This window comes from Haliotis asinina, chromosome 9 (genome assembly GCF_037392515.1).
Source record: "Haliotis asinina isolate JCU_RB_2024 chromosome 9, JCU_Hal_asi_v2, whole genome shotgun sequence".
Lineage (NCBI taxonomy): Eukaryota > Metazoa > Mollusca > Gastropoda > Lepetellida > Haliotidae > Haliotis > Haliotis asinina.
Window position 1 is genome coordinate 38,364,171 of NC_090288.1, and position 15,249 is coordinate 38,379,419.

A 15,249-nucleotide genomic window follows, 5' to 3' on the forward strand; every position below is an offset into this window, starting at 1 on the left:
TCACGTGAAGACTTGCCAAGCAAATGTTTGACTACAAGGTATTAAACAACAACACACATCTCATTCTTGCAATGAAGCATTTTCACACGTCTTGATCGGCTTCTGAGTGCCGAAGGCAAAGATAATGAAAAAGTAAGACAATATTATAAAAAGATAAAATCATCATCTCAGATAATCTTTACGGTATGGATTTTCCTTCTTCACTTCTTTGTCTTTTTTGTTGGTGTTGATGCATTTTTACTCTGTTATTTATTGTGAAAGGCGATATTAATCCTAGATCAGTCACTTGATTATGTGATAAGGTTATCAATAATATGCTTACATTAAATCAAGGTCGAGCCAATGTCCGTAGATCAGAGGTCAAAGAACTGTACACATACAACGGGTGAGGGTGAACAACCATTTACCTCATTCCGCCATACCTCCATTGCGGTGAAATATATCCATTGTTAGTTTACTAGGAAATCGTATTGAAAACGAAACGGTCAAAATCAAAGAAGAGTCTATCCCATCTCAATACACCACCTACAGAGCTGTTTACCCTACAACAGGGCAGAGACATGGGACTCAGCAAGTGGTGTTTAACATACATGTATTAGTGTTCGGATATGAAGCAACTTGTCATTTCGGCGGCGGAATAAAATCAGCATTTGGTTTCCACTCTCCTGGTAGTGACATTAACCCGGAACATATTCTATTTGTCATCCTTCCTGGCATTAGTAGTCACATGACCAGGATTTTATAAACAGAATGGAAAGTTGCGTTCCCTAACGTTATGATAATTATATCTCCCAACGTCATGTTAATTCAGGAAACACAAACTGAACATGAATGCTCCTATTTTGTAACCTTGTATAAACCTGAACTATTTCACATCTCAAGTGCCAAGTAGTGTTTCTGAGACAAGGAGAGGTGGTATAGCATGTAAAGTAGTAAAGATAATTATTATATTATAATTATTATATAATCGGTGTACTCGCACGTGTGAGGTTATTCCCAGCTTATTCAGCTGGCACTGAAAAATAACTTCCACCAGGGTCCCGGTTGTGGATAATTCAGATATTGCGTTCAGTGACCTGTCAATCAAAACAAGCGTTACCACTAGCACGTGACGTACAGGAATAGGGCAGTTTGGATCTGAACGGAAATAGAGTTTCAGTGAAAAATGATGAATGTGGCACTGCCGCTAATCTTAACTGAATGCAGTAATCAGTTTCTGAATTCTAATATCATACTCACATTTTCATGATGCATTATGTCATACATGTTATACACAACATTGTACGTTACAACATTGTACCATCTATTCCTCTCTCACACTCTGTGTGTCTCTATCTGTCTCTGTATACTGTCTCACTCTCTCACTGTCTCATTCTCTCTCACTCTCTATCTCTTTCACTCTCTCTAGATCGCTCTCACTCAATGTCTTTCTCACTATCTCTCACTCTCTCATTCTTTCTCTTTGTCACGCGCTTTCTCTCTCACTCACTCTCTCTCACTCTCTTTCACTCCCTTTTGACACTGTCTCATTCCTCTCTCACTCTATGTGTCTATCTCGCGCCCTATTTCTCTCTCAGCATCTCTCTACTTATCTCTCTCACTGTTTCCACCTCTCTCACTTTATAGCCCTCACTCTATCTCTCATTCTTTCTCTCTTTGTCTCCCCTATTTCTCCTTCACTCTCTCTCTATGACGCTCTGTCTCTTTCCCTCTCTCACTCACTCTCTCTCTCTCATTTAGTAACACCCACCTTTCAGATACTTGCAACATTAAAAATGATTGTGATTTATTGCGGAAATTCCAGGTGTAGTAAACTGACTAACATAATGTCTGGTGCATTACCCAGATGGTGAAGGTGACATACGGGCCGGTATGGATTTATTAGCGCTATTGCCAAGAGGCGTGAAAACGCTCAACAACCCTAATCTCGTACTTGTTCAGTCGGGTATAAATCGCACTCTTATGTATATGAAAGACAACAAATCAGTATCGCATGGTTAAAATAACTCATGACCGAATACCTACAAAGTTGGATGTGTATTTAAAGGTACTTGTGTCAATATACACGACCATCATATATAACGGGTATGTTTTCTGCTGCTGGGGTATACGATATCACAATTTGTTGTGCATTATAATTCATAATTTTTCGGCACCGTATCCGCGATGCCTCTATACAATCAAGCCTTGAATCTGCTCATGCTTTCACCCCCATGTGGAACAGTCGTCTAATGCGCCGACATTTGCTGTGCAGAGTTATATCCCTTCGGCTTACTAGAAACCCATCACCGTGAATTCGAATCCGGGTTTTAGTGGTAAATATCTTTCAGCACTAAGGGCGTTCCTACCATTGTTGAATTACACGCTGTGACACAACTAAACTACTGATGGAGGCGGTGTTAATACAAACACGGGGAGGTGGAGTAGCCTAGTGGTTAAAACATTCGCTCGTCGCACCGCAGACCCGGTTTGATTCCCCACATGGTTATATTGTGTGAAGCCTATTTCTGATGTCCCTGGTGTGATATTGCTGGAATATTGCTAAAAGTGGCTAAACCTAAACTAAATCACTCACAAAACTGACACGTGGTGAACTGCAATAAAGTTTAGTCAAACTCACTCGCATGTATATGTATGTACATGATCTCACAGCAAACAGGCAAGACATGTCAATGCATATAGTACTGTCAAGTGTCTCATTTGTGAAATGGAACTTTCAATTCAATTACGTTTAACACTGTACATGATAAGAATGAAGATTTTATGGATATCAACTTCTTTATGAGAGATCACCTGATGAAGGAGTAAGCATTAACTCCGAAACGTTGTGTTCTCTCATAAAGAAGTTGATATCCATAAAATCTTCATTCTTATGTATTTTCACTTCTAAATGACTGTACATGATAATTAAACTGACTTGATTATTCAGGTCTCCGTCATCAACCTTCGACATTGCTTACCCTGACGTTTAACAACACATACCTGTCTACCCTTACACTTCAATATCGGAGTTACGACGGACGTTGCGCTGCAATAGCTTCGGGACTTAGTGATTATTGCAACTGACGTGACGTTCGTGGATAAAGCTGACGATATAAACTAACCCCGGATCTTGAATCTAGCATATCCGAGCAAATATGAGATATCACGGGGTGCAGTGCATAGATATTGATGTGTAATACGCTGTATCGCTCTGTAGGTGTGGTTGTACTGGCCGAGCGCCTGATGTGTTACTTGATTCTGAGTGAATGGAAGAACAGGGGCAATGCTCGTTCAGCTACTTAAGTGTAGTCGTTGGCATGCCTGATTTAGAGACCAACTGTATGAATGTATATAAACCTGCACTTCCCACAAGGCCCATACAACAGTTTACTACGATGGACTGAGGGAATTGTTTATTTGTATACAAAAACTAAATAATATCACTATAGGAGAGCAGATTATGTAGGGTGTGTAGGGTCTGGGTGGGTTTATTATTACATCGCGAATATGGAACGGAAAAAATATCAACAGACCCACACTAACAGTGAACAAATGGGTAACTTGTATCCCCTCTCTCCATCCCGTCTCTCTCTCACTCTCTCACTCTCTCTCTTCAGCCTATTCATCCCCTCTCGTCTCTTCTCTCACACACTCCAACCCATTCATCCCGTCTCGTCTCGTCTCTCCTCTCTCCCTGTCTCTCTCTCACAATCCAGCCCATTCATCCCGCCTCATCTCTTCTCTTCTCTCTCTCTCACTCCAGCCCATTCATCCGGCCTCGTCTCTTCTCTTCTCTCTCACACACTCCAGCCCATTCATCCCGTCTCTTCTCTTTCTCTCTCTCTCTCACACACACACTGCATCCCGTTCATCCCGTCTTGTCTCGTCTCTCGCTCTCACACTCCAGCCCATTCATCCCGCCTCATCTCTTCTCTTCTCTCTCTCTCACTCCAGCCCATTCATCCCGTCTCGTCACTTCTCTTCTCTCTCACACACTCCAGCCCATTCATCCCGTCTCTTCTCTTTCTCTCTCTCTCTCACACACACACTGCATCCCGTTCATCCTGTCTTGTCTCGTCTCTCTCTCTCACACTCCAGCCCATTCATCCCGTCTCGTCTCTCTCTCTCTCACACACACACACACACTGCATCCCATTCACCCCGTCTCTTCTCTTCTCTTCTCTCACTCCAGCCCATTCATTCCGTCTCGTCTCTTCTCTCTCTCTCACACACACACTCCAGCCTATCCGTCCCGTCTCGTCTCTTCTCTCTCTCACACCCCAGCCCATTCATCCCGTCTCGTCTCGTCTCTTCTCTCTCACTCTCCAGCTCATTCATCCCGTCTCGTCTCGTCTCTCTCTCACACACACGCTCCAGCCCATTCATCACTCTCTCTCACTCTATCTCTCTCTGCGTGTATAGGACAAATAGAATGAGTACATATATGAATGTTTATTTCAGTTCCTGAATGCACAACTAAAAAGAAATCCACCATGTGAGTTTACGTATAAATTTCTTTGATGTGTGCACGATTGTCCTTTCTGTGGAATCGATCTCGCAATATTATCTACATTGTCTCTTTAACCAATGGCTTACGCAGTGTAGTTTATGTGAGTCGCGTGTTGCACGAAAGTAGCTTTCTTCAGGTTACAATGGCCACTGGGACACGTCACTAGTAATCGCCCTGTTATCCTACAGAAGGATACACTTACTGTTGCTAACATAAAGCGATATTCACAAAGTCACGCAAACCATAAAACATGTACATTCTTTCTGGACAAGAGTTTAGTGTAGTTCATATGTAGGAAACAGAAAACCTCTGACACCGAGTCTAAGGGATGCTATGCCAGAGTGGTCAAATGTACATATGTTGTATTAAATATGAATAGTGTATGTATGTATGTATGTATGTATGTATGTATGTATGTATGTATGTACGTACGTACGTACGTACGTATGTATGTATGTATGTATGTATGTATGTATGTATGTATGTATGTATGTATGTATGTATGTATGTATGTATGTATGTATGTATGTCTGTGTGTATGTATGTGTGTCTGTGTGTGTGTGTGTGTCTGTCTGTCTGTCTGTCTCTCTGTCTCTGTGTCTGTGTGTGTACGCCTGACCTCAGATTTCACTGGGGGAAATCTATATTCTAAGAAAGCATCACAAGTAAATAATTACGCTTGAGATCGCAGATAAATTGATTGTTTCCATTTGTTCATCTTTAAGATTGTAATCAATAAAGGCTATTTTTACACCCCCGACGCCCAGCCCTCTCCTTCCCCTGTTTTTATCGAATAGTTCATTTCTGAGTCCGTACATTTGATCATTTTCACCGAAGCAGGATTAAAGAGCTGAAGATTAATTGTTCTGCACAATAAAATCATTTAGAATTTAAGAGAAAAGTATGTTTACTTATCTCTGTGTCTCCCATTCACTGACGCACGCACTGCTGATTGTGACGTCAGTTGTCTGTCGATAAAGATTAAGTCTGGCTTCACAAATTACATCAGTTGTCATGATCTGATTATTCATGTATTCGGCCTAATCTTTATTCAGTTCTTTGTATCCTAACATCTTGAAGAATTATATGCAGGTACAAACAAAAGTGGGAAATTGCTAATAATTAATAGACTGGGCTGGGTTCCGATCTATGAAGCGTTCGTAACGTTACGACCTGTCGTAACTATAGTTTATCATAGGGTTACGAATGTCGCAGCACAGCGAACACTTTCTAGATCGGACCATTTGTGGGTTCAGGATGTCGTGTCTGTATGGGGTATCCATGTTAAACTGTGTCATGGGGTTTCTCAGTGGGTTAGCAGTATACGTTAGTCCGGACTATCACAAGCAGCCACGTATCCACACAGACACTATGCTAACGCTTAATCTCTGAATATATACTCAGTGAAAAAAATAAAGGAACACAGGAAAATCTAGTGCTCGTTTAACATTTTCCAGTTTTCATCACCATCCTTGAATAGCGCTTTGGTAGGAAATGTGAGAATAAATAAAGGAACAATGCTATGAAGTGGTGTCCCTTTACTTGTTTCCCTCAGCATATAAAACGTTAGCCCCAGTGAGATGGGAAATTCTTAACCTGAGAAATCTGACTTGCTTCTTTTACTGATTGTTCATGAACGCTGCATTGGCACCACCTCAACTCGTAGCATGCAAGACACCTTAGTCATGAATACAGTCTACACAAGTCAGTCCCTGTGATTATCAAGCCTGTAATGTCATAACAGATCTTCAGTATGACCCTGTCACTCTTCTCGCCATGATGTCAGACAGAGACGTATAGAGTGAGTGAGTGAGTTTAGGTTTACGCCGCACTCAGCAATATTCCAGCTATTTGGCGGCGGTCTGTAAATAATCGAGTCTGGACTAGACAATCCAGTGATCAACAGCATGAGCATCGATCTGCGCAAATGGGAACCAATGACCTGTGTCAACCAAGTCAGCGAGCCTGACCACCCGATCCCGTTAGTCGCCTCTTATGACAAGCATAGTCGTAGATACACAGAGGATATTATCATACTCTGTTTCCTAATTGTTGGTATTTTGTAACGAGCGAAGTTTGGGATATACCGATGGCCATGATATGGGCACGAATATAGTATTCTGTTTATTACAGATGTGGTCAAATTGAGGAAAATAATCCCAAATCGACTTTCAAACATAGGATGTCTTCGGAGACAAGTGACGTCACAGCTTTGTTCAAGACGCCGTGTCACCATGACAAAGTAATATTTCTCCCTCGTAGTGTGCACACAATGCACCCGGCCGATTGAGTTGTTTTGCACACGTGGCGTTTTGTGTAGAGGGTCTCATTCCTCAAAGCGATTCCTGAAAGCCCCAGAACAACCCCAAACTGCAATAGTTAATACGGACGACTGTCGTAGCGCCATCTCCAATCGCTTTGAGGAACTGGGCCCAGAAGTAATTTGAAAGTTCCGTTTCAAATCAAACATTATTTCAATAGGTACATTACTTCTGACGTCTTGAATCAAAACCCACCAATGTAACCCTCACTTAAACCTGTGCGTCATGGCTGTCTGATTAGATCCGTACACGCTGCAGACGGAATGGTGACTTAGAGCAAACAACTTGCAGCAATTCTCAGGTTACAGAACCCTGTTAATGATAGTAAGTCAGCGCGTTTCCATTAATCTACTTGTTAGTGCCCCGTCAGATAAACAGCTCTGTTGAACTGTTGACTGTCCCAAGATAAGCTATAGGGTACCTAGTTCATGGAGTCCACATAGTATGTTCATCTGGAGTTGAACTCAGAGCAAACCATTAAAACACAAGTGGGATTTAGAATGGTTTTCAGTCTCTACAATATGGTCCCTATAGACTGATGAAGCTGGTAACAATGATCGTTCATAATTTATGCTCAGGGTGGGTGAGTGTGGTGATATGACTTGTTCATTGTTTGAAAGCTCTCTTAGCGCTAAGAGAATGCATACATTAACATTAACTTACGACTATCTTAGCACTAAGAGAGCTTCGAAAATCTAGGCCATGGTTTATTATGTTTTAATCACGAAAACAGTTTTTGTTATCTGAGCTTCGGTCATTATGCATATTCCTCTGGAACTCCTCTCGTGACTTGAGTATTGTCAAAGAACAAGCGCTACAGTAGTACAAGTTGCGTTGTTTCTGTCGTCGTTGTAAATGGTACGATGGTGTATTCCGTTGCCTGGGGGTGCACGAAATCATGGAATTGTGGAAAGACCCACCATTTCTCCCGTTTTCCAAGTTTTATTCAAGTAAAGAGCGATACAGATTTAGGCAGGAGAAGCGTATCGAGCATTGCGACTTGGGCGCATATGACAGCGACATGCACACATGGCGAATGAAATTTCAAATGCTAAGCTAAGAAATACGTACTCACGAGATTCAATCATACTCCATCGTTACACATGCACACATGGCGAATGAAATTTCAAATGCTAAGCTAAGAAATACGACCACATTGCAGATTGAATTTTTTGCATTGGCGGAGCAATAGGGGGTGTGTGAGTTCCGCCTGTAATCCTCGTTTTTTTAAAAATCATCCTATGTCTAGGAATAGAATAATAATATAATGCTAATTCTAAACCCTAAACCCTAAAGCCTAGAAATAATCATGATAAACAGAATACATTTCAAGCGGGGGTTACAGGCGGAACTGTTAGACGTCAGGATCACACTGTTTGTCACTATTTTGGTGTCATCTGCTGCATGACTCACGACATCAGTTTATTTGAAATACAGCATAAGAGTAGAAAAAGGTTAGACTCCCACCCACCCCTCCTTCCCGTCCCTTTTCAAAATTCCTGGATCCGCCCAGTGGTGCTTTTAATATAAATGACATCAAGTCCGATTGCCCGTCGAACTTATTTAAAATGATTAAATACAGACCATAAATGCAAATGTTTGTTACGTTGGATACAATGTTCCTCTTGTAAAAGTATATACAGAGTTATGAGTTTACTAATGGGAGATCTATGAGAAATATCACCTCCTATTAACTTTGATATGAAGAACAGAATATCAAAGGTGGCAAATAAATGTCCAATCCCCAAGAAAGTATTTTTTTCAAATGTGATGTTTATCAGTTCTGTGGAACTCAGGGGCAACAAACATAACTCGGGATTCAAACCCGCACTCAAAGGCTTCTCTGCACAGCTAAATGAGGCACCACAACCGACAGGACATATGCACCAACTACAACGTAGTCAGGTATACATTCATGAGGTTCATGATGAAAATAATGAATAGAAAGTTTTCACCTAAAGTGTAATCTCTAACGGCCTGATTGTTCTGCAACAGACAATATTGTTTGTCCTAATCGATTATGGCTGTTGGTAGTCGTACGCAGAGACGCAGAGTAGGATCTATGATGTAAACATTCTGTGTGATCATGTAATTTTGAAGGCTTCTGATCACATTCAAACAGGTCCTTGTGACTCGTTGCGACTCGTAAGCAAAATATTAAACAACCAATCAGCATCACTCTGACCCAGCATATCATGCGGACATTAGTCAGTCTTCAGTGTGACGAGTTTCCTATTTCCGACAGTACTATTACATATAAACTTAGGCTGTGATGGATATTTTATGTTCACTTCTTTGAGTTTCTACAGTGTTGCTTAGTTAAAATAGAGTCGCATCCCTTTGTTGAAAGCACATATTTGAGAAAATTGACCTGTAAGATTCCATTAACTGCTCTAATTTTTAAATTTTTCTTCTTTATTTTAATCTATTTATTTATTTTTTCGAGTTTGCATTAAATTGCACTGAAAGAGAAGAAACTCTTGTTTTTACCAACATCTTTAGTCATGAAGTCAAAAGTACGTTAACAGTGTAACATACAGTTCAACCGTCTTACCTGATTTTTAATATTTCGTGCTCTTACATCTTTTGCTTGTGTGGAGGTATGGCGCCACGTAAGTGTTATTTTTATTCTTGATTTGTCATTATGTTTTTACCGATCTAATTCACATGCAGCAGAGAAAGGTCGTGTTGTAAGGCTCCTCATCATCTAAGGTACCCCTGACCATTCATCTCGCACCACGAAATGGGAATTCTCCCAGGAAGCGATGCCTATAAAATATGGATACTCCCCTCCTGCATGAAAAACTGTGCTCCGTATGGAGGACCTAGGTACAGTCCTGATGTGGGTCAAGAGATCAGGAGATACCAAACAAAAGGCACCAAAAATAAACTTAAGGGGAGCCCGATGCCAGTGTCCTTGGGATACGTTTGAAACTCCAGGTCCGACATTTATCGTGCTTGTCCTGAATGTTGTCAGTCACGTTACTCTGAAAACGGACAGATAATTTAAGTACACGAATAATCTTATTTAACTGGCGTTGTTAAAATATACAAGATCAGGTTTGGTGGCAGGTATTCCTCATCGGTTGAATATGGGTTTATTCTGACAGTTGGATGTGTTTCTATGTTAAAGAAAATAACAAAATGATAAAAGATATTGATGATATTTAATAATAATATTGATTAATATTAACGTACTAATTTCCATGACACATTGGACATGTTCAGGGTCGTACTCTGGGCGGAACTCGCTGATGAATACACATGCATGGCGGAATCAGTAACAGAAAAAAAAGATCGTTAGATATGCTGTGCCAAGGAAGGACATCAGTAGGAGATTATTACACAGTTCAGGTCACCGTAGCATTCCTAAGCCGAACAATAGCATTCCTAAGCCGACCAATAGGAATTCCACAGGTGAGAGCCTGAAATATTCAGGCTCAGTCAGGCTCGTCACAGTTCAGGACACAATAGCATTCCTATCCCGAGTAATAGCATTCCTCAGCTGAACAGTGCTTTAACGTGCGCAACTTTGGAATGTCTATTGTTCTCCCCAGGAATGCTATTCACGTTCACAACTATGACGAGCCTCACAGAGCTCTCACCCGTGGAATGTTTGGGTACAAACCTTTTCAAGGTAAAAGTTCAAAAGGTATGTCCGAATGTCCACTTTCGCGGTTTAGTACGCTGTGTTCTGATTGGTCAATCTCAAAGTTTGCCTGACGCGACCTAACGAATAATACTGAGACTAAGTTTGCGTGACTGTGTGGAACCATACATGAGTTGATAAATGTGATTTCATCGGTTAATAATAACTGAAATCATGTGTGCAGATCAGAGATGATTTGAAATTTGCCTGTCAAACTTGACAAAGATCAATTCTAAACTCACTTCAGGAAGATTATTTATGCTTCTCTGAAATAGTTGCTATTCTTGTTGTAAGTCTATAGAAATTACGCCAAGAGTCCGAATACTTTCTCCACGACTGTACGAGTACATTCCACTCTAAGCGCAAAAATCTGATAATTCAAGTTCATTTGCTGGAAGTGTATGTTATGCCGTGGATAATGCTAAAGCAGATAAAGAATACAACCGTTCACGTGTTTGTGGCACTTGCACTTTAGTGTACATTTTGTGAATCGTTTCAACATCTATTAGTGAAACCTTTCGATTAATCTCCATCATTGCTTTGGATTCAGAAGTTATAAACATACTGACAGAATCCTTCGGATTCATCTGTTGCAAGAGCCTTTTCAACAATGCCATTGCTATAAGGTCACTGTCTGCATACAACGGCGCTATCTCATGGCCGTATTCAGTCACAGCTAATCGTCCATACCCTGATACACTTCCGGTGTTGGAGCGAGCAATGAGAATATGTATTGCATGGCCGATGATCCAGTTTTTGAAGAAGTAACACCTCTTGGTTCCACATACAGTTTCATCGTATGCCTTCAGCTCAGTAAAAATGACACTTCCGTATGGATGGATTCTGATATCCGGATTCACTTCCGCTTCCGGAAGTGCTCCCAGTATTACTTCCGCTGGTCCACGTTTCTGGTGTACGTCATAGCAGAAAGTGAAGCCACGGGTTTCGTATAGGTTGACGTAGGTGGCTGATATGGTGATGTTGGCGTCACCCACTGCCTTGAGGGATTGTGCGTTCACAGCACGTCCGATTCCTTGGCCTCTGAGGTCTTTCCTGACGATATAAATGCCACCAGCTACTGTCTCCTCTGTATAATATGCCAGTGCACGACAAGCTGTTAAAATAATTACAATGTATACAGATAGACAGGCATAACAATTATTGAAAAGTCTGAACTTTTAGGTCGGGTTGTAGCCTAGTGGGTAAAGCGTAGTACTATGCTTATCAAGCCGAAAACCCTGGTTCAAATCATCACATGTCTGAAGCCTGCTTCTGGTTTTCCCTGCCGTGAAATTGCTGTAACATTGCTATAACGCAATGTTGCTAACAGCGGCATAAAACTATACTCACGATACTCTTAACCTTGAACCAACATTGAAGGTCACTCGGGAATGTTTTTCTAATTTATCAATTAATGCTTATCATTTGAGTTGTTTTGAAATAAACCCGGCTGTCAGGCTTATCGACACATCATCCAGAAAGGAATACCAGCTGCTTAGAAGACAGATGTTCTTGTTAGTCATTTAATTTGGTTGCATGCGCTAGACTATTAATAGTGAGTGAGGCTGCAAATCACTTCTAGCAATATACCAGGAACATTGCGACGTAGGTCACCAGAAATGGGCCTCACATATACCATCCATGTGGGGAATCGAACACAGGTCTTCGGCGAGACGATCTTCCACTTGAGCCACTAGTCAAGACGAATATATGTATTGAATGGTGGTCGGTCCACAAACAAATACGTTACACTGAGATAGTTTTGCATAATCGCATACATGCAAATATTTAGCAGTTTATTCCTAAGAACAAATTCATTTTTGTCATATGCAGCCATTATTAATACGGCATTATCATCTCTTGAATTAAGGGGGAAAACAGCAGATACATGATCACGTGACAGATGTTGTTACTTGGATCACAAATATGATGACACACAGAAAAGATGAATTTCATTTTCCATAACTGAACGAAATAATTGACAGCACATCTTCGATGTTTCAGGAGACATGTTTCTTCCTTTGTTCATGACGAGATCTGTTATCTAGAGTGGAAAATTGTTCTTGGTAGAACCTGTCATGGTTGTTCACGAATTTGCTCCAGAAAGAGTTTAACATCTCCAACTGATACCGCACTGAGCAATTTCTGTTTCCACTACATCACCACTGTCTCTCCTCCCATATCCGAATGACTTATCACTTACTCACTCTCTCCAAATACCATCAATGTCTGCATCAGGCTCACTTCCAAGTAAACCTCATTCGTGTGGGAAAACAAACAGCCAAATAGAAGTGTTTATCTTTTTTTTTAATTTTTTTTTAAACATTTGTCCCCAGCATTCACTCACTCACTCAAGCAGGGATAATGTACAGCATCTTCTAGTCTCCCTGCTTCAAGGTACAGTAACACCACAAGCCCACATCAAGTCTGTCGCACATAAGATAACTCGTACTCGCTAACTGACTCACGGACTCTTGGTTACTGATGTAAAAGCTGGTAAGGTGTGCCTGTTGTCTAACCTCTGTGTATCTCGAGTCAGAAGAAGTCATAAATCTCCAGTTAATGAAAGCTTTCTCTCTACTAGTCAAGTAGCAAAGGTATCAATAAGAAGATAGACAAGACAGTAGGAAATATAGCAATATAGAAATATAGCATAGCCACTCACCCACTCATCTACAGCAGATCCAAACCACTTATCCGCACAAAGGTTGGATACCTCACTTGCCGAAGAAGAACCTTCTACCCACCCACCGTAAGATGTTTTCAGCATACAAATGGACAAGAAATGGGTTGTTGTTTGTTGTTGCTGTTGTTGTTGTTGTTGTTGTTTAACCCCGCATTCAGCAATATTCCAACTTTAAAGACTGCGGTTTGTAAATGATCGAGTCTGGACCAGACAATAAAGTGATTAACAGCATGAGCATCTGTCTCCGCAGTTCGGATTTTATGACTATAGCTATCCGGTCAGGTTAGTTGCTTCTCGCGTAAGTGATATCAAACTCCTTGCCCTTTACTCTACTACCTAGCACCAGAAATGACAATTATTGTGCAATACTGAACTGAAACCTACCTAATATTTCTCCCGAGTTGGACTCCGCCACAAACCAGGCCCTGGAGTCCATGTCAAACGACCAGTACAACAGGTCAGTCGGCACTTCCCATTTCTCAAGGTCTGTTAAGTTCTTAATGGCTGCCACGTCAGCTCGATTTGCTCTCCTCACTGAGTATTTCGGAACGACAGCAGCCATGATGTAGTTGTGATAGAACCTGGATAGTCAGTTATCGGCAGATATACTAATAAAATATGCAAGATATGAGGTCACAGAGCGTGTGTAAGGGATGGTATTTTCAGACTGTTTACAAACGTTTCATGAAGGTCGATCGGTATATTTTAAGTGGAGCAGAACGTAGCGATACTAACTGCTTATGGGTATGCAGGTTTGAGACAATACGGTTTGATCTACTGTACTACCTGATATTGATTTCAAGTATCTTTTTCTGTATAATTCATGTCAAATTGTTGCTGACACAAAGCGTTATTCACAAAGTTACGCAAAACATCGAACATGTTCAGTCTTTCTGGACAAGAATATTAATGTGGTTCATATATTGACAACAGGATATCCCTTACTTCCAGTCTAAGTGATGTGGTCAAATGTACATGTTGTATGTTATATGAATAGTGTATGTATGTATGTGTGTGCGTGCATGCATGCGTGTATTTTGGGGTGAGGGTGGGTGAGTGAGGTAGTAAATACCTTAGTTGTGCATGCGACGATAAATAAAGCCAATAATTGCAAAATGGAGCTTCTCGTAGATGGCAAACACGGCTGCTCAGGCACTTTTTCTTTCAATTTCACAAGGTTCCAGATACGCTTAGAGGATTCAAGTACACGCTCAGCAGGACAAACAACGACACCATCTACTGGAGATGCAGAAGCTGTCCCTGTAGATGACGTTGAAGATGCGTGGCTGGACATCATGGTTGTGAACAGGTCACCCAGCATATGGACTATGTCACGACACAGAGGATAGATCGGCACATGACTAATCCAGACCTGGAGGCATTACACCAATGACATCAAAGGATTAACAACAACCTTGAAGGATGGCATCACAGACTGAACCAGCAGCCATCATCCCATCCGAATATCTTCGCCTTCATCGTCATGATCAAGAGAGAACAGCCAGTCACTGAAGTGAAGATGTTGTTGAAGCTGAAGCTCCGGTGGGAGAAAACGACTACAGAGCGGCGACATCGGATTAATGTTGGGCACTTGTTCGGTGTGTGGGGATCGTGTGAACCATTCCTACAAACTGGAAATATGTCAATGAAATAATGTTTCTTTTTACTGAATGCAAATATAGTTATGATATCATTGTATATATTTCTCTCCTGGTGAATGCATTTTGTTTAAAACATCAATTTCAATTTTGTACAAAGGCACAACTATAAAGAGACATACACTGAATATTTAATGCATCAGTTTCTCATTACATCAATTGAGCAGACAAACACAAGTACAAAAGTACACAAATAAAGAGAGTCAAACTTGGTAACTAACTGATAGCTAAGTTCATCCGTCGAATGCATTTTACTACTGACCCATGGAGTTCCGAGGTAGAATAGGCCTTCAGCAACTCATGCTTGCCATAAAAGGCGACTCTGCTTGTCGAAAGGAGCGACTAACGGGATCGGGTGGTCAGGCTCGTTGACTTGATTGGCACATGTCATCGGTTCCCAATTGCGCTGATTTATGCTCCAGACTCGATTATTTACAGACCGC

General features: G+C 41.1%; 1 protein-coding gene across 1 annotated transcript; it reads right to left on the reverse strand.

The window, feature by feature from the left end:
• Positions 1–10,866: 10,866 nt before the first annotated feature.
• On the reverse strand, positions 10,867–13,710 carry LOC137297234 (uncharacterized). The gene is made up of 2 exons (XM_067829247.1): positions 13,533–13,710; positions 10,867–11,576 (listed from the first exon to the last, which is right to left on the reverse strand). Exons 1-2 carry the CDS (start codon positions 13,708–13,710, stop codon positions 10,867–10,869), a joined length of 888 nt encoding a protein of 295 aa, XP_067685348.1.
• Between the last annotated feature and the right edge of the window lie 1,539 nt (positions 13,711–15,249).

Excerpts from the sequence above, each read along its gene's own strand:
- LOC137297234 (XM_067829247.1), bottom strand. The coding sequence starts at position 13,710 with ATGGCTGCTGTCGTTCCGAAATACTCAGTGAGGAGAGCAAATCGAGCT. Across the intron at positions 11,577-13,532 it reads CAACTCGGGAGAAATATTAG|CTTGTCGTGCACTGGCATAT; the intron begins GTAGGTTTCAGT and ends TTATTTTAACAG.